This window comes from Achroia grisella, unplaced genomic scaffold (assembly GCF_030625045.1).
Source record: "Achroia grisella isolate CSIRO2021 unplaced genomic scaffold, CSIRO_AGI_Agris_v1 utg515, whole genome shotgun sequence".
NCBI classification, from domain to species: Eukaryota; Metazoa; Arthropoda; class Insecta; order Lepidoptera; family Pyralidae; genus Achroia; species Achroia grisella.
Window position 1 is genome coordinate 1,008,921 of NW_026712908.1, and position 24,159 is coordinate 1,033,079.

Consider the following 24,159-nt stretch of genomic DNA (forward strand, 5'->3'; position numbering starts at 1 on the left):
TGCGTTGAAAATTGTTTTAGACGTGTATGTACTTACGTACACGAATGTACAATTATATAGAGTAAAAATTAGCATGTAGGTAATAGTTTACTTTATAACTCCGGTTCTGCTCTGTTTGGTGCTCGTTGCTCTCGAATGTTTTGCAACATTTATTTATTTATTATACCAACGTAAGATTGTAGCTACCTTCATTTACTTTTAACGCCAATTTGCTGTAATTGTAGTTATTAATGTTATATTTTATCAAATAAACTTACTGTGCCTAATGACTACATCCGAATTTTTTAAAAATTATACTACCAATATTGAAATATTAAATGACGCACTATGTGGTAATAGATATTTGTATGGTAAATTATATTATTAAAAGCAGCAGTTATACTTCTTGCATGTTTTCTGTAGTCTATGTTAGTAATTAAATTATTACTTATATTATACATACTAATTTCGATTGAATGACTTTTATAAAAATGTTTATCTGTACATAGCCAATTAAATGGTCTAAGTCATAATAAGTAGGTACAAACGCTTCGCATTACTTTCTCCAATTTTTCTTTGCGTGTAAAAAATCTTGATATTTTTTCTTCGAGTGAAACTCGCTGCGCTTTCCCTAGTTAATTAAATATTTTAAAATTATCCGTAGCATTACATTCATGAGGTATTATACTTGTAAAGAATAATGTGTTTATGTATTAGCCTGTGTTTGCATGTTTTGTTCGTTAGTGAAATTTGACCAGTAATGTTTCTGAATGTGATTTTTCTCTCATCTTCCCCAGCCTGCCAGGAGACAGGTAAATCACTCTCTTGAAATACCTTCGCTTCAGTTCGCTTCGTTCCTCGACACATTTCGCTAACCATGTCACTTTTGGTGTTGGTTTGCTACTATAATTTATTTTCATCAATTCAATGAACTATTATTTCGAAGCTATTTTCGTAAAGTCGACCATTTTGAAGTTTTCATTACATTACCCATTAGATTAGAGGTTTGCTATAGATGATTGTGTACTGATCGTGACATGTATGTGGCAGAGGGTCGGGAGTGCGTGAATTGCGGAGCGACGAGCACCCCACTATGGCGGCGTGATGGTACGGGACACTATCTATGCAACGCCTGCGGACTTTACTACAAGATGAACGGCCAGAATCGACCTTTAATCAAGCCCAAGCGAAGATTGGTGAGTGTAAGAATCCGACCAATTTTCATTGTTTGCATGCCATTACCGCTGACTCGATTAGTCAGTGTTAGGGATGAAAATGAAAAGTGTCATAACGAACGAACTAACGATAATGTATGATCTCGTTTATTTTGTGTCATTTGACAACTAAACCAAAATGTGTTGTATTTGGTTTATAGTTAGTGGTATGTCCGATGTTTATATTTAGATTTAACAAGTACTGTCATAAATTCGGACATGTCGTTTTTTAATCGCCATCATCGAGATAAAGCTGTTGATTTTGGACCGCATATAAACTACGCTGGGACATATTCACCCTAGTGACAGAAACATTTCGTTCATACATTGTATAGAGCCTCAACTCTTATAACATTGGACGTTTATGTTTGAGATAACATACTTACGAGTAGGAACAAGACAATCCCAGCAAGAATGGGTGTTGTTTACAGTTAAGGGGCAGCAATAAAAAGGCGGAGCATGCACGCCCGTGCACGACACCGCATTAAGCGCTCACACAAATTGGGCACTTATGAAATTTTGAACGTTTCGACGAAACAGCTCTACGTCCACTAAACTAGCCTCTGCATGACCGCCATAAATCATCCGGTTAACGTTTAATCTAAGGTCGGCTACGCATAAAACTGAAACAATGCGACATTTGGCGGTCGCGCGTCACGTCGCATCGTCCGACTCTGGAGCGGCAGCATGCCGGCTAACGAGTGGCCCGTGCGCTCAATTGTTGCTACAATTTACCTTAATACTCGCCTCGCACACATAAACCAGCGGAATGGCTCGGAATATTTGCCTTTTGTTGGCCAAATTACGTAATGCCCAACGTTATGGTTTCATTGCAACGCTCCACCCGCCGCGCTAGTATCTCCTCTGCTACTTTGTTATCGCTAGTTTTCCTCACGATTCGCTTTAATAAGAAAATTTGTTAAGTCCGTTAATATTTACGTGAATGTAATAGGAGCTATTTTGTAAACAATCCTCCGACGCCCGTCATGGTTTTCAAACCCGGATGTTGCTAACATTTTAATATTTAGATTCACTGTACTGTGTAACAATACCGTTAATGCTGCTCGGAAAAGATTGAATTCTCACTTTTATTTTCGTTGTGGGAAATATGAGACAATGCGTGCTTCCAGCCGCCTATTGTTGTTTCGGACGCGGGTCTCGACGACCTACCATGATAGGTGTGCTGGATACTCCAATATGCTTTTGAACGCGATGTTGCAACCGCGTTGTATTCAAATATGCCCAGAAATATGGGTATATCACGCAGTGTCATGATCACCACTCAGTCAACCCCATCTCCAGATGAAGTTGCTCAGTTCTGATATTGCTTTACAATTCATTAAATACTTGAGTAATCCATTTTCTAGTTTTTATGTAATTAAAAAAAACTATCAACTTCCGTTAGTATGCTAAACAGCTGACTATTCATATTATTGAGTAATTATTATGTGGTGCATGTGAGCTTATCTGCTATATGTGAATTCCGATAGTCGATTTTATCGCTTCATCTTTGATTAAATCTCAAATTCCCATCTACAGATGTGACACTATAATTTGAATGAGTTTAAAACCCCAAACTATACAGAGTAATTAACGGAATACATTAAAGTCTCGACCTCGTCTGTGGCGAGCTAATTGGACGGCACAACTGAAGACAAACACGAATTAATGTTTAATATTTATTCATAATAATTAGACTAGAGCAATTAAATGGGCGCACTTGACACAAATTAAATGAAGTGGGAATCTTTCTGACAATACAAATTGGTTACATAGTTTGTTTCTAGCTAAACAATTGGAAAATTGCTCGTATACTATAATAATAATTATTCATTAACCTTGGTTTTAAACAATAAATTGTTTTAACAGTAATTAATGTGACCTTTTTCACAATCCGCCGCTGGATTCATTAATAATAAAATTACCTAATATTGGACTAACAATAATACATCACATAAATGTGCTCATTGTCTACTTATGCATACGTAGGTATATATATCATAGGTATAGGTATATGTACTGATACATAACTTAAAGGTAGATCATAAAGAGCACTGAATAAAATAATGTTTCTTTCTTTTTTTTTAAAAATAATGTTTTAATAGGTTAGGTGCCCATACTAATTTGTGTGTATCGATTTAGGCAAATAGACATTTATACAAGAAAATAACTCAATGCACCGACTTCCTACATTAGCTATTATCGCATCCTAAAATACCGACTGCATTAAACTTGATCTGAGTTTAACAAAACGTCATCAGATACGACAGCTGATGATGTTTTATTAAACTCACTCGCAGAGACTGCCTTCTCTTGAATAAGTTCTAGTCGTGACTCGATGTTGGAGAGCGAGGCATTCGAAAGTTGTATACAACTTTGTTTACTTACATTCAAAAACTTATTGTATTTTATTAAAAAGTTCAAGTATAAAAACAAACTCTACAGAGAATAGAGTCTAAAGTAAAAAAGTCTAGTCTTCGCGTTACTTAATAATGATAAGTAATTTGATCGAGAAAATTGAGCCATAATAAAATGATTCATATTCTAGCAACATCATACTCGTAGACCCAGGTGCGGGTCGTGAATTGCCTGAAAAGTCTGAATAACAAGGCTTGTAATGTGAGGAGATCTAAGTTTCTAATGTTGAAATTAGTTTTTTTTATCCAAGTATTTTTAATATTTCAATGTGTACTTAAACTTAAATAACATAAAATTAAAGCTAAGCGGAATAACAAATATTCCGAATACGAGTTCAAACTTGCGGGCATAGTAAGTTTAATTAAAACAATGAAAATTAAAATTCCAAATATTATGTACATCGTAATTGCGTCGATGACCTGTAAAAATGATTTATATTTTTATAATTTTATGATATATATCATTCCGAGCGATCTCGAGCGTGGTGAGAATGACACACTAAAATATGTTGCGTTTATATTTAAACCGCTAATATATATAAATATAAAGTTTAAAATGTAAATAGAGCAATAACCGGCGTCGGTAGCAAACATTGTAATTAAATGCGTTTTGCCACCAGGTTGTATAAAGCAAAGATTTGAGATAATGCTTTTATTATACAAGTGCCTGAGGATAATATATTTAAAATTTATCATTTTGTTAGAGCATTAATGAGTGATATTCTATATTTAACTTTTTTTTTGAATGGAATATTATTTTATTCATATATTATTAAAATAAATTGTCGAATGTAAGTGCATCACTTCAGAATGACTGTACATTTTTGGCAAATTATTGTCGTGTTTGATTTTGCGAGAATGATAAATAAAAGTGAAAAAACTGGGTTTATAAATTCATATCTGTTAATTGACCTTTTATCTGTTTAGTTCCTTCAAATTAGTAAGTATACTCATGCGAAACTGGGTCTGACACCAATTGTATAAAATTTCCTAACTAAAAAATGCTAAAAAATAAATAAAGTAAAATTTCGTATGAAGTTTTGACGGTGCATATTTTTGCAATTTCGTATAATTTATATGAATACTGAATTTAAGTTGATTACTTAAAATTAACACTATTGTAGAGAATTTATTGTATGTTCTAACACATTCATTATGTTTACTTAAGACTTTCTCACAGAACGTGTCTATTTATCACTGCAGTAATATTAATAAATTAAACAGTTCCTTAAAAGAAACTGTAAGATGTAGTTGTAATATGTATATTTCGCGTGTTTTTCCCTCATATTGCGAGTAACTATAAAACTAATTTATGCAACTAAACTAAAACGACTACTTCATAAAAAGCTTCTTCTTCTTAAAAAATGTAGGTATCTATAATTTTATTTGATGTAGATAGTGTAAATGTTAGACCAATCAAATAAATAAACGTGAATCTTTATTTTTTTCATTTAACGAAATCGTAAAATTGTGACGAGGCGTAATTAGCATTTACCAAAATATGTCTGGAGGAATTATCGATAAAATTTTCGCATAATATGTTATAAAAATAGGTCATAATATGTAAAAAGAAAGTTTTGTGAAAACCCCACAAGAGGCGCTATAATAAATTATGAGAAAATTTTTAACACTCAACCTACAAATTATTAATTAATCTATCTTATTAGTTCATTCTTTAATTAGATTAAAGGTGCTTTATTTATTGTTATCGTCTGATCACCTGCGATATATATCGATCTGCAGATGTACGAACCTACGTGTATACGCATACGAATTCGCGGGTACTACTAGTATATAAATATAATAAAATTATAATATGTAATGGAATTTATCAAGACCATCAGAAATAAAGCGGTGTGCTAAAGGGCTGGACCACCGAGACCATCAAATCAACCATTAAAATTAATATTATAAAAGCGAAAGTTTTTGAGTAGAGACTCTAATATTAATTTTTAGATCTATCCATAGAGATCAATCCATCCCTATGGATAGAGGATGGGTGTTTGTTACTCTTTCACGCAAAAATATCTGACGGCTTTTGATGAAATTTTTCAGTAATCTAGCTTATACATTACAATAACACAGGCTATAAATTTCGTGCGGATGAAACCGCGGGCACAGTTAGTATATAATATAGTATTCGATGTGCGGAGATACTGGCAGTGTTTTGGATTTCATATGAGTAGGTACATACGTGAATTGCAATCTGCAATCACGTCAATTAGGTATGCAAATAATTTTGACATTGGGAACATCCGTTGGATTTCCTTTATTTTGCCATTTAAATTTTAATGTTTACATTTTTGCTATTGCTAGCCATATTTAAATTTATTATGACCAAATATATTTTTAGTAACCATTAACATAACACAGCAGACACTGCGTCATATACTAAGTATTTCCTTTATAGGCAAATATTATGTCATGCCAAATTTAATGTATGAATGTTTAATACTGCTGATTGATAAGAAACTCCAAATCATTGAAAGTAATAATAATAATTCGCAAATTCTTGTCTTCCGTTTAAAAAATCTTCATCATCATCATTTATCTTGTATGTCATTGTCACGCCATCAAAGGGTAATCTCCCTTTGATGACGTGATAGTCTAATAATAATATATCTAATAATCTAATAATAAAGTCTTATAAATAATAATATTAATAAATTATTATAAATAATAATAATTTATTTTCATAAAATATTTACCTTTTCCAACGTGAGTACATTGTAAAATGTAAATATTGTATGAATAAATTTGTTCCTGGCATCTAAATCTAAACTAAGTTGTAACTTGTATTTTAGATACCAGTTCGGTCCTCAAACTATTTAATTATTGGAATTACGATCAAAAACATAACAAAAAGAGAATCATAATAGATTTATTTATACTACTATAGTGGTAAACAAACATACGGCCCATCTGATGGTAAATGGTTACCGTACCCTATGGACGCATGAGACACCAGGTCTTAACTTAAATTTAACAGATAAATTACTTGAAGTGTGTTGTGTGTTGATTTCTGGTTGTTTTTGAACTCAACTAAAGTACTTGTTAGAACTTTTATGTATGATGATAACATGATAACGTGATGTCGTAGTGCTGTTCATGTATATAAGCGTAGGTAGGTCAGCTTGTTTGCAATTCTTATCACGGAACAAAAACGGAATTTATAACTTTATCCAAATGTGTGGGTAGGTACTTACATGAGTAGTAAGTAATTACATTTCACGCTCATCAAGTTTTACTACCGTAGTCCGACTATTTCGGTAGGTAGTACTAATGTAAGTACATGTAATACAAATTTAAATAGAATCATTGCGAACGGTCAAAGAACTTTAACTATTTTGCATTCATGAGCAAACTAGTGCCAAATATACAACAATACGAATTCTATAATACGGCCTCTGTGGTTTAGTAGTATACCGCCTTACTTCCGATGATTGCGGGTTCGAATCCACAGTGCAAACGTTTGTTTGCCACAGCGCAAATGTTCAGTATGATTGTATTGTTCTGGGCAAATTCTTTGTATATTGTGTACTTATGTATTTATATAATAAAATTGTATTTAAGTATCAGTTACGTTACTATCAGTAATTCAGACAATTATATTAGTCGTTGCCATAACACAGGCTCTGCTTAGTTTGCAACTAGATGGAGCTGTGTGAATTATTATTATTCTTGAACAAACTGGTGCCAAATATACAACAGTAATAAACATATTTAAATGAAAAATGAAATTAAAATGTTATAGATTACTGATTATTTTTTATCTGTGGAGAGTTCGCATGACCTGGTAATGAAATTACTTGGGCCAACGTAATTTAATGACCTCCTTTATAAGAAATAAGAGCTATATTTGTCTATCGCTTAATTGAAATAAATTTTGATTTTAGAACGTGGTAAATATTTTTTTTACATCTGGAACGGTAGTGTCCGTTGTTCGCGTTGTCTCGGTGGCCGGGACAAGTCTTAGCGGTCATCGATCACGGCGCGCCGTCGAATAAATTCTGGCCTGTTGTTTAGTACAAGTTATAAACTTAGAGCGGATTAAATAATTGTTAATGTAAATTTAATAGAGATATTTTTTAATATATAAATTTAATATTTAATATGTAAATAAAATATTCTTATTATCATAGCTGTAAGTAAGAAATATTAAGCACATTAAAGTCTATACTATAAAGGCTAATTTTATTTTGTTATTATTTTGTGTCTTAACCGTTTTATTAATCAATACAAAATTAGGTATTTATTATGGAAAAGGGCAGATGGTCCCGGTCATGCGAACAAAGTCGAAGGAAGGTGTTAGTTATAAAATAATTCAATATTCCAATATAGTTTTAAGGTTAAGTTCACGATTTTTTTATTATACCTACTAGCTACAAGTAGGTTTGTTTCAAATCAGTGTAATATTGCGGATACGTCTTAGTCATTACAAGTAGAGAATATTAAAAATCACGTTTCATATCTAACTCATCTATATATGCAATAAAAGTGTAATTGCTGTGTGTACATAGAATATATGTATATGCAAAATTATTACTACTAAAATTAGTGCTATTATTAAGGGAATTTAATAATGTAATAGAAAACATGTTTATTAGAATTATTGTTTGTTTGTCTGTGCGATTGTGCACTGTAATCGCACACACGGCTTAACTGTTTTGGACGTGGCATTCACTAAAGTGGTAAGTTTCACTTAAAATTTGCTGTTTTTTTACCAATGAACTTACAAAAACTTTTATTATTTCAAATATCACGGGAACCAAGTCGCGGTCTCAGCTAGTTGTGAATATGTGCATGTTATAGTATGTAGACCATACAACCGGTTATTAGAAAACAAGTGACTCATATCATGTACTATTTGTGATTATGCGGTCTGTCCATTCACGTTTTGCGGTCACTTAGTGTTATCGATAAAATTGCATGATTTAATCACTCGCATTGTTTGTAGTTGAAATTGTTATATATTAAATTAATATTGTCATTCGTGATAGACATCGAAATGTTAATATCATTCGTTAAGTTTCATTAAAGTGGCACGTGATTGATTGCTAACATTTTCCTGTTATAACAAAATATGGGACTTATGATTTTTGTTTTGTTTAATATTGTCCATTCAATCTTACAATAATACAAATTTTATGTAATTGTAAATTACATTCTAAGGTTTTCCTAATTCTTGTATGGTAGGTAGGTATTCTATACAGATTAATAATGGTGGAAATAGTTTTTGATATTTGTAGAGTATAGTAGAGTCGTATAGTACTATAGTAGCATCTAAATGTATAAGCAGAGTGCAGATTGAAGATTTTTCCTCGTCTTAGTTAAATTATACCTACCTTACTTTAGTTAATTAGTTGTTACCTAGTAAATTTACACGATATATTTCTAAGTTATCGCCAATGTGGTATACTGATGTATACAAGCTATATTACTGAAAAGGTTCATCAAAATCTATTTAGTAGTTTTGCCTAAAAGAGCAACAAACATCCGTATAAACTTTAGCGTGTATATGTGTTATGTATTAGTAGGATAAAAAGAATTTAAGTTTAATAAATGTTAATTATGACATATTTTTCTCTTGTTAAGATAAATTAAAATTATATACAGTCTCACGATGCAAAAAAGCACGGGCAGTGTAGTCAGTGAGTGACACACGCCTGGCCGGGACTCTATCCTCACAGCAGGAGGGCGCACTCACATTTTTACCATTCTTGCACTCGACTCGACTACCTGATGGGAAGTTGTGGGGATCGCGAGTAGCAAAGGTGCGTTGCGATTCGATTCCCAGATGATACATTTTAAATAATAGTAATTTAAAAATACTTACAAAAAATTAACAAACGTAACATTTGAAAATATTCGTATGGGTGGTCGTGAGAGTACTGTCGTATATATAGACTCCAAAAATACAGAAATATGAATTATTTTCTGCTGTTTAATATTGGTTAAAAATATCTCAACATGATTTGTTTAGTTTTAATTTTGTTTAGGTCATATTCGTATTTTATTCATAGTAGTTCACGTAAATCTAACAAAGATCAAATGAATATTTTAATTAATATATTTAACGCGTTGCGGTGAAGCTACCCCGGGGTTTAGGTTGATGTGCGCCGGCCGGCGCACCGCTCGCGTCGCTTTTATTGCATTTCCATAAACACGGACCTTTTTTTCATCCCACGACCCGAGCACCGGGAAAAAATTCCACTTTTGTCAACGCCTTGATTGATATGGTAACCCTCCCTTGTTTTAGCAATAACCCAAAGTCTTTAGTTTTTTTTCCTCATCGTCTCGTACATTTTTATTTGCCACGTCGAACGCGCTTGACATATCACTAAATTTTGTAAGAAAAATGACTATTCTAAGGACCTTTATACCGGTGGCCGGGTAGCGGGAGGTGTTATAAATTCTCGTATTTTTTTCCAGTCACCTTTCATTGTGTTGGGAATTGAATGTTTTTGTGTATATATTTTTATAGTTTTCTGTTCTACCTGTAGTAGGCGCCAGTGGCTGTGACATTTATGGGCAGGATATTGGTATAGTATTAATGTCGATATTAATAACAAGGAAACAAGCCCAGTGGGACACCATAAATTCACATGACGCATAGACTATTTTATAGTGTTGTCAAAATATGGACTGACATTATTATTTTTAATTCCTCTGAAGACCCCTTTTCGTATGCAATTAAATATGTTTAATTAGTGTATCTAATAGGCAGATGACATTATGTTATGAAAATACTTTGAGTGCGACCTACACCAAAGCAGACTTTATAGAATGTCGTCTGCGTGGTTACTCAGTCTAACTTGTATAAGTCCAAGCAGATTGCTTTTGTTTGTGTCTTTCAATTGAGGGTGAGGTAAGGTATTGCAATTACAGGATAGGTTATTAACATCTTATTCCTAAGAAGCGGTTTCTGACATCACATAGGCAATAATATATACTACTTAATAAACAAATAACATGGCGTCCGTATGGTTACCACTTACCATCAATAGGCTGTCAGCTTGTTTGCCATTTAAGTTACATTAAAAAAAGTTTTGTATAAAGATAACCAAATCAGTCGGTCGACTAAACGCCAATCGATTCTAAATGAGAGCACGCTCGATTTCACGCAGCAAAGCGGGGAGAATCGATTCCTCGGCTAGTGTAGTACGTGCACCCACTCAAGGAAATATCGCGTCACTATTTTCATACTAATGTTATGTTATAGTATGTGTAATAGTCATGTCTTTAATAAAACTTTTCAACCGAAATAAAAAGCATTAGGTTCTCAATTTGACTGTATTGTTTTGGTTACCTTAGAACTTTTTTTATATAAACCAATTATGGCACTTCTTTTTTTTATTAATAATGGTACTTCTCTTGTCGTATAAGTAACTTCTATTAGTTATTCTTAGTAATGCAATTGAAGTTTATCTTATTTAAAACTGAAAACAATAGCTTTACAACTTGTAGTTACAAAAATATAAACACAAAAATACAAACGTTGTAAAAATATAATATAAGTATATATAATAAAAGTATTTGATTTCTCCGCTTTTCGAATATGTTAGACATGATAAAAAAATAAAGTTACAATTGCTCTCCTGTGTCGTTGTGAATTACTGGTTCATAATCATGTTGTACACTATATAAAATGGTGTGTGTAAAAAATAGACAATGTTATTAGGTAAGTGCGTTTAATAACTTAATAGGAATAGCAATTCTCTATTGTGAAAGATCCTGTAATAGGTACTAATCGTTTGTTGCGAAACGGTGTGCTGTTATTTATCGGTAGCCGTGGAGCCGTCGTTCCTCCTTGATTTAGAGCCTTAGATTGCACGGCTCGAAACTGTGTAGGACAGCACAATCTTCTCGGTATAGCCTTATGTTCTATCAACACTTCCATTTTTTTTTCTTTGATGCGTTCTACGCCACGGTATAAGATATAAGTAGTAGACTATGAAGCAATTTTTTAAAAAGATAATGAGATTGTCAACTTAGAGTAGATAAGGTGGACATTGGAATTATTTGGAGAGCAACTAGGCATGTATCTTAAAATAACCAGTATGAGCTTTATGCTCTATAAATTAAGAACCAAATCCATTCAAGAGACAGACATTTTGCGTGACTTTCTGCGAGCTGCGACCACACGCAAAAGTATACCAACTGTCAAATTTATTTGTGCCAATGTAGTATACATATCGTTTTAGCATCTAGAATTGATCATTAATCAGTGGTCTATTGTGAGATGTTTGAAGTTTATTTCGTTTTGTGTCTGTGTAACTGATTTGTAGTATTTATTTTTGTCGATGCGAGCACGGCAATTAAAGACGTTAAGCAATCATTTGAATGGCATCGGAGACAAGCAAACTACTGTATTACGTTATAATCTGAAGTAAGCCGTGTACGGACTGACAATCGGGTAAGTGGTTCGGCTGCCGGACCGAACGTGACGTAACACAATACAACCAAAAGTCGATCTAATAAATAATGCGATGCGCTCGCGCCTATGGACTTCCTCTCGACAATTAACATAGCAGGAAGTGCGGTCTGTCATTAACCCGTCAGCGCGCGGTAACGCCAACTGTCCAGAAAAGCACTCGAATCACGGTAGCGTTGGCCGAACTGATATTTAAGATGTCACGCCGCGGATTTGTGTCAATATTCGTAATGAATATAGAGACCAAAAAGTTTATATTTCACTGTCTCTGTAACGAGGCTTTCCGTTTAAAAATCTAGAATTCTACACATAATATGCCAAAAATGTATTTTTTTAATCAAATGCTTTATTTTTATAAAATATCCTAAAATGAGCTTCTTAATAGATATTTTCGCACATAACAATATTCTTTCTTTTTTATTTAATTTTAGTCTATTCTTGGAAGACACGGAAGAACAAAATATCGCTTCTTCTAGGATCTCACTCTCACAAAAAGTTAATTCTTAATCTGTTTGTCTGTTATTCTCAAATAGTAATGAGGAAAATTGTAATTTATAACAACAAACTACATAAAGATATGACGCATGGAACAGCAAGATTAGTCGAAAAAAAATCGGTTCTTTCTTTAAGTGTACTTTGTCACATATATTAAATACTTGTTACTTCCGGGTATCGGGTGAAACGTTACGTCACTAAATCACGGTGTACACTCACCGCCGATGTAATTAGGATTCGAATGCTTTATAAATACAAATAAATAAAAGGAGCGGCGCGAGGTGGCAGCCTACAATTTGCGCTGTGTCCGTTTATACTGGCGCGTCCAAATTGTCGGGTAGTCGAACTCACTGACTAATGACACGACTCCCGCACAATGCTATCACTGTGTCATAAACATATTTAATAAGTTCGATTTATAAGTATTGATACGAGGAACATATGCCGCGGGCGCTCTAATGTGAAATTATTCATAATGTCAGGCGCGCGATATTTTGAATAGTAAAAAAATCGATTTCAATTTAAAAACCGGCCAAGGGTGTGTCGGATTCGCGTTAAAGGTTTTATAGCTGTATGTTTTAATATTTCATTTCTGTGACATATGTAATTACATAGTATAAAACAAAGTCGCTGTCGCTGCCTGTCCTTCCCTATGTATGCATAAATCTTTAAAACTACGCAACGGTTTTTTTAATAGATAGAGTGAAGAGGAAGGTTTATATATATACTTAATACATGTAGATCCGTGCGAAGCCGGGGCGAGTAGGTAGTATTTTTATAAAGTGAACAAAAAGATATTGTAATTTAGAGGTTATTTTATAATATTTTTAAATTTTGATTAAATATCGACATGAAATCGAAAGAAACATGAGTCGTAAGAAGACTTAACTTTGTAAAAATATTGATATTTTCGAATGAATTTTAAAAATATATTTAATAATTGATTTAATTTACATTTGACAAAATCAGAAGAGATTTTTTTTTGTTAAAGTGTTTCTAAAGTTAAAGATGAATAATTAAAATTTGTAATCCCAATACCATTACAACAAAACAGAACAGACGATTTCATTTTGTGGTATACCTACAGATTTAGGAACAAATACATAATGTTTTTTTGTTTCTCACGGAACGCTAAAAATATCTTTTTATTATTATTATTATACAATTCAATATATCGAAGATACCTAACATGTTAAAAAATCTACAATCAAGGTATATTTATATAAAACATCGTATTTAAATATATAATAATAATACACATACGAGTATATTAAAAATTATAAGTACTGATTATGTTATTATTTGCCACATTATAATATCTATTATTTTCTGTTTTCATAGAAAACATTGATAAAAACCTACTACTAACTATAGTAGTATTTAACTTCTATTTTGTCAGCATCGCGATGTAGTCTTCCCACGCGCGTCGAAAACAAGCTGCCGGGCCCTCGATTCGATTCCTAACTTCCGTGTATCAAACAAATGAGCGGTCCAATTGGATTTTACTATTGATTTCTTATTGGCGTCCACGTAAAATAACGATGCATTCAAATGTACTCGTATTGGACAGGAGTTACATAATGGAATTGGGAGTTAGGTGCAATATTAGAGAACAAATATTTATTTCATAAGTATTACATTGCTTAAGTCTAGGCTTCAATAGTGTAAAGAAATATACTACATGATAATCTAAGACACGTTAAATTCTATGCCTATTTTTTAATTTGTTCCAATTATAAAATGTATCTTTTCTTATTATAAAAATTAAAACGATCAACGCATACTTTTTATTTCATAACGTTAAAAATAGTTGACACTAAAAAATTAATAAACTGTTCCAAAAACTTAGCTATCTTGCCTTACTTATTGCTTGTCTTATTAATATTAGACACGCGATAGTTTGTGAGTATGTGTGGATGGATGGATGTTTGTTACTCTTTTACGCAAAAACTACTGAATGGATTTTGTTGATACTTTATTATGAGTAATATGGTTTATACTACAGAATAACATAAAAATAGATGTATATTCATTTATTTATCTAATAAATATCGGTACATTTATTTTCATGCAATGACTAGCGAAACTACAGAACAGGTTGTTGGCAACATATATTTGATATTGCCATTTAAAAAAATCAAATGCGTCGTATTTTATATTATGTATTGTTTAATTTGATAGTCAATATAAAGGCCAGTCCATACGATACATCTGTATGTATCGCGGCATCGACGGGATCAGTCGCGTAATTGACGCGATACGATATTATCCGCGATGTAAGATTACGCATCGCGAACCGATAGCCATTTTCGTCGTGACAATGTTTAATAGGGCGAATATTTACATAATTTGTTTATACTATTGTGTTACTGTATAATATATATACGAGTGTGCATGGCAATAGTTGTTCATGCCCGGGATTTTCATTTAATGTTAGACATAGATACTATGTAAGTAAACAATGAAAATAAACTTATCAAAAAAAAAAGAAATTCAGTTTCCTGCCAGCTCTTCTCAATTGAGTCTGTATACTGAACTGGACGGTAGATAAAATATAGTAAAATGTAGACGGTAAAATATAGTACAAAACTGATGTTCATAAGCGGCTAAAATTTCGTATATGAATAAATTATTTTTGATTTGATTTATAAATATCATAATAAAGTATTAGTACGTTGCATTAGTAGAAGTATAAAATATAGTAAAATGTAGACGGTAAAATATAGTACAAAACTGATGTTCATAAGCGGCTAAAATTTCGTATATGAATAAATTATTTTTGATTTGATTTATAAATATCATTTTTTACGTTGCATTTGTCTGTATCATCATCTTTTTTCTCTTGTCCCATATTTTTTTAGGTCCGTATAATTTTATATTTTATTCATTACTTCTCATTGTCTTCTGTCCTTATAACCTTTTGAATTTTTTTAAATACTTATTTTATAGATGAATTTATTACCAGATAGTAATATTTAAGACTTGTTGTATCCACGGGTTTATTTGCGCGAAATTTGTAGCCTCTGTGCTATTACATATGATGCTAGCTATATTATCGTATAGTTTTATTATAATTCATTCTGTAGGTTTTGCTTGAAAGAGTAACAAACATCCATCCATATACACTTATAAACATTCGCGTTTATAATATTTGTAAGATATAAAAAAAGAATTAAGAAGTTATAGTGTGGATTAACAGTTAATATATCTAATATATAGCTTGTTCTCGCCGCCTGGAAGCGTAAACTACTACAGATATGTATGGTCCAATCATTGTTCGAGCGTGTTAAAGACCGGTTGGATACCGAGTCGTAACGAGCATTTCGTATACAATAGACCTTTTAGCGTCATGTGGACGCGTGTCAATCGGGAGTCGCGCGTCACTCCACGACAGAGAGTGCCTGCCTTTATTGTCGCAATAAGGGTTTCTAGGGCATAGAGTTGGAAACCATAATGCTGTATTTTTTTTATTAATATCAAAACAATATTTTTTTTATTACTTACGTCTATAAAATAATACAGATGTTATGTTTCCATTAGAACATTTTGGGCAAATAAATTAAAGCTGTAGGGTTGACATAAGAAGGCAGATATATCTATGGACTACTTTGAGACAATCCGCAGATAAAAAAATATAAATAAAAATGTCATTAACATATATTATTTTAGTTTTTTTTTTCAAAACTATATTCATTAGGTAGAATTAGATTAGTAATATATGAATGATGCTAGTAAAAAAAAAGGCAGTTTCCAGAATAATCTTACAATGCTCTAGCATTTATACTAAGTAGTATAGGTAGTAAGGAAAACGAGTTCGATGTAGATTCTACCGTTACAGTATATTTGCGGAAAAACATAAATGAAAGAGAATATAGAAAAATAGATTGTATACGGACAATAACCATAAATCCCTGGTAATTGTTACAGGATCATAAAGGCAATGCTTACTACGGTGGGCCGTCTACTTTGTCTACCACCATAGTGGTTTAAAATATGCACATATATTTTTATGTAAAACTTGAATGAGCATTTGCAATGTTGCATGCAAATTTCATACACATATGTACTCGCCCGTGTGAATCTTCGTACACTTAGACCCAATTATGGAATAAACGAGTGAATTCAGCGCACAAATCTTTACAATGGACATCAAACAATTATAAAACTAGTCTCAATGGCCACAAGAGTCGGTTACAACAGCTATGATAATAAAAAACACGAGAGCGAGTCGATTCGATTCGTATGAAAATAAAACATATATGGAGGACTGACGTGCGTCCGGCGTCACTTAGCAGTGCTGGAGTGATGTGACAGCCCTTGCCGAACCGAATTCCTTTTTTAGATTTTAAAAATTAAAAATAGAACAAAAAATAACGAACTTTCTGTGTCTGTTCCATTGTGTTCACGTTTTGGAAAAATTTAAATGACCGAATGCTGACCGTTTTTTACGGGAATCGAAATCTCGGATTCGGCGTTTAAATACATACAGGTTCGCGGTTTAGCGCCATGTTTTTTCCATTTTCTGCACATTTCGGCGCGTCGAATGAGTATACTCCGTAGAATTCTGCGCGATTGAATCTTGGTGGTCGATAGAATGAGTTGTTAGTGTTAACATTTACCTCACTCTTAAGTGTTTCTTTGACTGTTTAGTTTATAATCCGTTAACGAATTTCGTATCTCTTTAACAGATTTTTGTATTTTTATCTTGTCTTGAAGTTTAAGGAAATACTTTTGTATACATTATTGTTTCCAAAGAAATGTATATGAGCGTACGGTCGAATATTTATTATCTAAACATGAACAAAAACATGTTTGATTTTAATGTATCTAAATGAATATGTAAGACCAAATTCTTAATGAATTTTTAGTGTTGACCGCTTAGTTTTTTCCGTGTCGGCGAGCTGGAGAGCATCGATCTCAGATATTTTCGAGTGGCAATATGAATGTATTTATTCAGGGCTGAGGGCGGCCTCCGCCTAACAATGCTACGCTTGTCGCAGTCACAGCGCGCCGCTTATGTGTATAGGGCTATCACTACTACATATTTGTACAAAATATATGAAACTGTCAAAGAGATAATTTTATTGTAAAATATATATATATATTAGTACCACATATAAGTATGTTTAGGGTAGGCAACGCGTACGTGACACCCTGGTCATAGGAGTCATAGTCTGCGGTAATCGTTTACCATCACATCCAGTATCCTCGTTTGCCACCATTATAGTATAAAACAATTATTATAATAGGTGTATTTCAATAAATAATATGTAGAAACATGTGATCAGCATATTTATTAGCAACCCTAGCTTCTCGGTCGTGAATCAGGGCTGACACTGTATCCCGGTGGTCCGCGCGTCACAACAGCGCGTGCGCTGTGCTGTTCGCATGTATTTTCAGTAGGTAATGTCAATTTGCATAAGGAATAAAAATTTAAACAATAAAATACTTTATTTAAAAATGGCCAACAACCATAGAAATGTGTCTTTCGAGGGATTATCATATTAATCGATTTATTAGCATTTGTAGAGATATATAGCATCCAGTTTTTGTATGTAAACTAAAATGAGTGTATAACATTTCCCTGTCAAGTACATGAAAGTCACGACCACTTTGTCAAGAGTGTACGACTAAAGAAGAAAACATGATTATGCTGTAACTAGTTACTATTTCAGAATATATTATAGAAGATTACTATTATCTACAACTGATTTTCTGATTCTGATTTTCAACTAAGCTTCTAAGTCAAAATTAATCAAAGTATATTACAAATATATAAAATGAAATTTAACAGCAGCATATGTTATTTATGTACGAGTATGTACTCACAGGATTCAAAAATATTATACACACATCATATACCTAATTTAAAACTATCCGAGATGTGATAGTGTACACACACACGTGTGTGTTTGTGAGTATGTAAGAAGAGCATAAATACATTGGTGCAAAAGAATGGAATGGAAATAAAAACATAACCAAGCCTTGTCTGTATAGCATGACAATAATTCAGTGGACTATGTGGAGTACCCTGTTCCACTAGTGGGATGACAATTAGTGATGTTGATGGCCAATTAGAAACAATATTAAAAGCATGCAATTTGTATATTTGTTGCTTAATCACGTGTAATGTTCTGGGTGGATTCGAATAAAATTTTGTACACAGATAGATCACATCTTAGATTAAAACAGTATATGATTTATCCGAATTTATGCAAGCAACGCAATGCGATCGAGCTAGTATACAATAAATTAACTGCATACACTTATACCGTAGTCTCAACATGTGCGTACATCTGAAATACGCGGCGCGGCGGGCGCGTTCCATTTTTGCTCATTTTGCCCCCGTTTGCCATTGTGTTTACCGCGTTTACCATTGTTCGAGGGCCATATAAATTGGTTCACGACGGTCTACACCGGTGACAGGTATATTTGAGTCGATTTCGCCCGATAATTAATCCGTATTGTTAACTGGAACGGGCCACCCTTGTTCGACGTGCGGCGTCCCGTTTTGTCTTGTTCGATATTTAATTTGCTTATTAAACATCATTGCGATTATACCCATTGAGAGTTATTTTATTTTAGTGAATTTACAGTATTCGTTTGCGGTTAGTTTTATACGTTATTTATATGTTTTGTGTCGACGGATAATTTAACAAAATTGTTTTTTTATACCCTAATTCTAAGACGTAATGTCATTGATTTCTTACGACTGAAGAAGGACGACTTTGTCTTTTAAAATTACCAATTTCTCTGTGGGGATTAAGAATACAATTTTAACTTTTAAATACTATTTTCATCTAAACCTATGGGAGAAAGGAAAGAAAAATTTTATACCAAGGTGCGATGACAGCATGGCAATAGTAACCTAAATCATCCGCTCTGAGAAAAGCCCCTATTTATAATACAAAGGATTGTGACAACTTGCTCATATTATTATTTTCAATTCGTTTAACCCTAAGGACTTAAGATTTCGATCTCAATGTTTGTGTTACTATTTTACTTTTACCACTGTTTCATTACATTAGTTGATTTTTATGTTAGTTAATTAAAATACCGCATTCTAAAACATTAAAATGTATGCATATTTGTGTTTAAAGATCTTTCATAAAAATCAGTAATAACATTAAACTAATCGATGCTTATAATTGTAATAGGAGTATGTAATATATGTAAGTGTAACATCGCAATTATTCTTCGATTAAAAATAATTTATTCCCCCATTCACACTGTTTAAAACCTAATGAATAGGCACATAAGATATTCAATCATATAAAAATACAAAAGCACATTAAGTAAACATGAAAAAAATAGTTAATAAATTAAATGCAATGCTCTTAACATTAATTGTGTTGGAGGAAAGCAGTGGGGCATTATTCGCGTGCCTTCATAAAAAAGGAAGGTTTGTATAAAAAAAAACAATAATAGAACTCCACACATCGAATGTCATTTCACGGTCACTTAAGGTTTGCGAGGTTAGCAGTTATTAATTGGACAAATAGAATATTGCAATTCACATTATCAGTTTTTGCTGACAAATTTTATTCAACTACAGGCTTGCTATGTATAAATTATGTGAAGTATTCATGAATAAAAAACACATTCGAACGTTTTAATTTGCTTTATGTCACCGTATTATTCGTTGAAATTTCGCTGCGTTTAATTGTTTGTAAATAAGTACTTAATTAGCAGATAATGTGTTATGTAGATGTCTAATTAGCAATACTACAGTCAGGAAAAAGTCAACAATGTCGCAGATATTAAGAATTGTAGGTTAAAAAAGGAATGTTATGAATCCTATTTTGTAAACCTTCCTATTTTTAATGCCATATAGTATTATGTTTTGAATTTGGAATGCTGTGGTCTACATTTTGTAATTTATTAAATGTGAATCTAATTACATGATAGATATATTTAATAGAAGATGAAAAGAATATTTTTTAAAAAGTACAGATTGTGGAGTAGAACATTCCAAATTCAAAATACTATACATAGTATTAAACATAGATGTTACTATAAAAGAGGTTACATAACACAGATTATTTTATTATAATACATTGATAGCAAATTAAAAAAAAAGAACTTTTTATTTGCAGTTTCTAATGTATGTTTTTAAATAATATTTTATATTAATTTACGATAAATCTCACTCTAATTTAATGATTTTTTTTGTGATCATTAACGTTTATTTATAAATAGGAATCTAGATTATTTTTATAATTTCTTTGTCATTCAAAAGTTAGAGCCAGATGATCATGATAACATAGACTCGAATCGTCATAAACAAATTTATATTAGAAGGCTTGTAGTAATTTATTTTTGCATTGATATTAAAAAAATATATACTGTGGTTTTGTAATTTATTCAAATTGCAAATACGATCGTTTCACAAACACTTTTACCTCATTTTATAGACTATAAGTCGGTGCGAATGGGATCAATAAAGCAAATGCCATCCACCTTGCTCGACCTACAGGGCACGTAACCACCTGCCTTATATAATAAACCTATCCAACATTGCTATATAAAGTTAACTTACTAAATAATAAACTAGTTCATATGTATTTGATTGGGTCGGTTGAGTAAAAAGAAAAGTTTTAGGTATTTTAATTTACCACTGATTAAGCTTATTTATTGAAATAATCAATTAATTATAATATGAATATTATTATCAATCGTTACACCATTAATCTGCCTAAAATAAAAATAAAAATTATCGTTATTGTTCTGTAGTAAATAAATTTGTCTTTTCCTAAAAAAGATACTAAGTTTGATAAATCGGTAGCAACTATTTGAAAGATAAACTTTTATAAGTATTGATATAAGTTTATACAGCGAGTAGATGTAGATGATGTACGAATATTGTTGTACCTATGTTATTTGTTTTTCTTTTAATTTAATTCATCAATTTCAATATACTATTATCTTAATATCTGTTCACTTATAATTTTTCTAATCACATAAATGAAGGTCATTGACATTCTTTATTTGAATTTGGCGCGCATTCGTGGTTGATTCATATGTCAGATTAACGTGTTCCTACCTACGTATTTTTTTAAGGAAGTTTCTAGGTGCAACTTTGATTAATAATAATACATTTAAAATGTATTATTAATATATAATTCGTAGAAAAATGGTGTAAGATGTAGTTTTTCTTTTCAGTCGAGTTATCTAAGTTTCATATAGCATTGGTAATGTGTCGTTATTATATCTACACATTATGTACATTGAGTCACAACGTCCACAAATAACATATTTCACGCTTAAAATCATAGTTTAATAAGTGAATTGCTTAATGGTTAATATCCTACTGTATATTATGATAGCTAGGTAGTATTATTAAATAATAGGTGGTATGAAGGTTTTTTATGTAATTGTAATGACAATCATATTAACTGACTACCTGATGGCAAGCATTAATCGCCTTCTACATATATGAATAGCATTATGAACATCATGTTATCATAATACCACTCATATGTTGTCATTCCAAAGCACCAAGATGTTATAGTCATAATCCGGTAATTATACTGCCTAATCTGACTCTACAACCGAAACATATTTAAAAAAGTAAGTTCCTTGGTGGCTGAAACGTGTTAGACTGATGTACACAGACGATTTTTTGGAGTCTACCACCACAACATTACACTTTTAACAACATTTTTTACTAAGTGTTTACTATATAGTGGGTAAAAATCCCACACACCACCCCTCCATTCCTCAGCTGCCTGAGGAATGGAGCAATGAGCGTTTAAAGATTTTCCACATGTTAAAAAATAAGTGTTTTCTATATATTTATATCTTCTTTTATATAGATCCGGTAAGTAGGTAGTATTTTAAATAGCAGGTATCATGCCAGGATGCCCTGGCTTGTGCCCCCGGACGTAAGGATCAGCCATTATGATTGATTGGCACTTGTAAAATTACTTCTACAATTTGAATTGTATTTACAATGTATCGTATTAACATTATCCGACCGATGGATTGTATTTTTTTTATATTTGTTACAGTAGCAAGTTTGCGGTTTTTTATCAAACTCTTTTGCTGTCAGATATAATGGCTTTAATGCTAACATTCATTAGGCAATGCCACCTCATACAGCGTAATGTGTACCATGAAATACATACATTAAAAACTAACATTCCGTTCCACGTTTAAAAGAGCAGAAGTCAAGCTTCGAGCGTCTATTTCTGGGTTTCTTGTTTTAGGGTTACCACTATTCTAAAAAGTGTAATTTCATAATGTTGTAATAGAAACTCTATATATTGCTAAAAACTGCATTAAAATCCTTTGCATAGATTAAAAAACCTAAGACAGTGGAAGCGACTTTATTTTATACAATATAAAGATATAAATCAAGTCAATCACATCGGTTTTGACTGAGTCAATCACTCCTTGTTCTAGTTTACTCAATTCTAACTTGTCTTTAAAAACTGATAATTGTAATGTTGCACCAGTACGAAGGACAATTATTTATTCAGATGAATATGGTAAGGGTCTGGGCCGTTCATTATCAGAAAGTCTATATCAACATGTCATAAATAATTGTCTTCCTGGTGCTTCATTGCCTAATATTTTAAATAAGGTGGTTAATGGTAGGTATGATAAGTTAACCACATTAGTCATTGCTTTAGGCAACTGTTTATATGTAAAAAAAAGTCATGTAATTAAACTTGTAAACTCTTTGCTTAATATTGCTGAGCTGGGCATAGGTAAAATAATATTATGTGCATTTCCTTACTGTCGTTCTCTGACCATTGAACAAAATAAGTTCATATATTATATTAATAATTTAATTTATAATATGACATGTCGTCATAATGACTTTTTATTTTTTGATAGTAACAAATTTGTTACAAACTTTTGTATGACTGGAGATAGATTTTATCTGCCTAAAAAACAAATAAGAAATATAGCTAGTTTACTAGCTTATAATATAAATGACCCCATTATAAGTAATATAATGGGTTGCATTAATCCAATTAGTAGTACTTGTACTAATGTTAATACTAAACATACTGAAAATATTGACATAAATATTGATTCTAGTAAGAATCCTTTTATTTACAAAAATTTAAATATGACTGCAGATTTAAACTGCTGAAAAAGACAAAGGGAAAGCTATCAGAATTGAAAATTGTTCACCAGAACATACAAAGTTTTCTCGGCTGTGAATTAATTATTCAATTGTTTTTAGAAAAAAATAATATAGATGTTCTATGTTTAACTGAACATTGGCTCAAAGTGAGCAATATGATGTTCAGCTTAAACAATTATAATATTGTCAGCTGCTTTAATAGAAAAATAGTAAATAGAGGAGGTTCTATGATATTGGTGAAAAATAATATAAAAGTAAAAGAACGTAGTGATATTGGCAATCTTTCTGTTGAATGTTGTATTGAAATTTCCTGTGTGGAACTAGACAATTATATAGTTATATGTGTTTATAGACCTCCAAATAGTGATTATAATTTATTTGAAGAGGTAATGGAGGATATTTTAAAAAGAGTATTTAATATTAACAAAAAAATTATAGTGTGTGGTGATTTCAATGTTGACATTTTATCACATAATACCACAAAAACTAAATTAATGAGTTTATTTCAATCCTTTGACTTGA

The 24,159-nt window shown here is 31.9% G+C and overlaps 2 protein-coding genes across 4 annotated transcripts in view; one reads left to right on the forward strand and one right to left on the reverse strand.

The window, feature by feature from the left end:
• Window positions 1-24,159, reverse strand: part of LOC131846990 (transcription elongation factor 1 homolog) — a 380,500-nt gene that overhangs the window by 116,717 nt on the left and 239,624 nt on the right. The gene's annotated exons all lie outside the window — the stretch shown is intronic.
• The window catches only part of LOC131846984 (GATA-binding factor C), a 113,738-nt gene that overhangs the window by 51,575 nt on the left and 38,004 nt on the right, over window positions 1-24,159 (forward strand). For 2 of the 3 annotated variants that reach the window (XM_059196413.1, XM_059196415.1), the window contains exon 4: window positions 1,030-1,181. In XM_059196413.1, the coding sequence (XP_059052396.1) occupies window positions 1,030-1,181 (152 nt within the window). The remainder of the gene's footprint in view (window positions 1-1,029; window positions 1,182-24,159) is intronic. The other variant, XM_059196414.1, reaches the window with a different exon arrangement.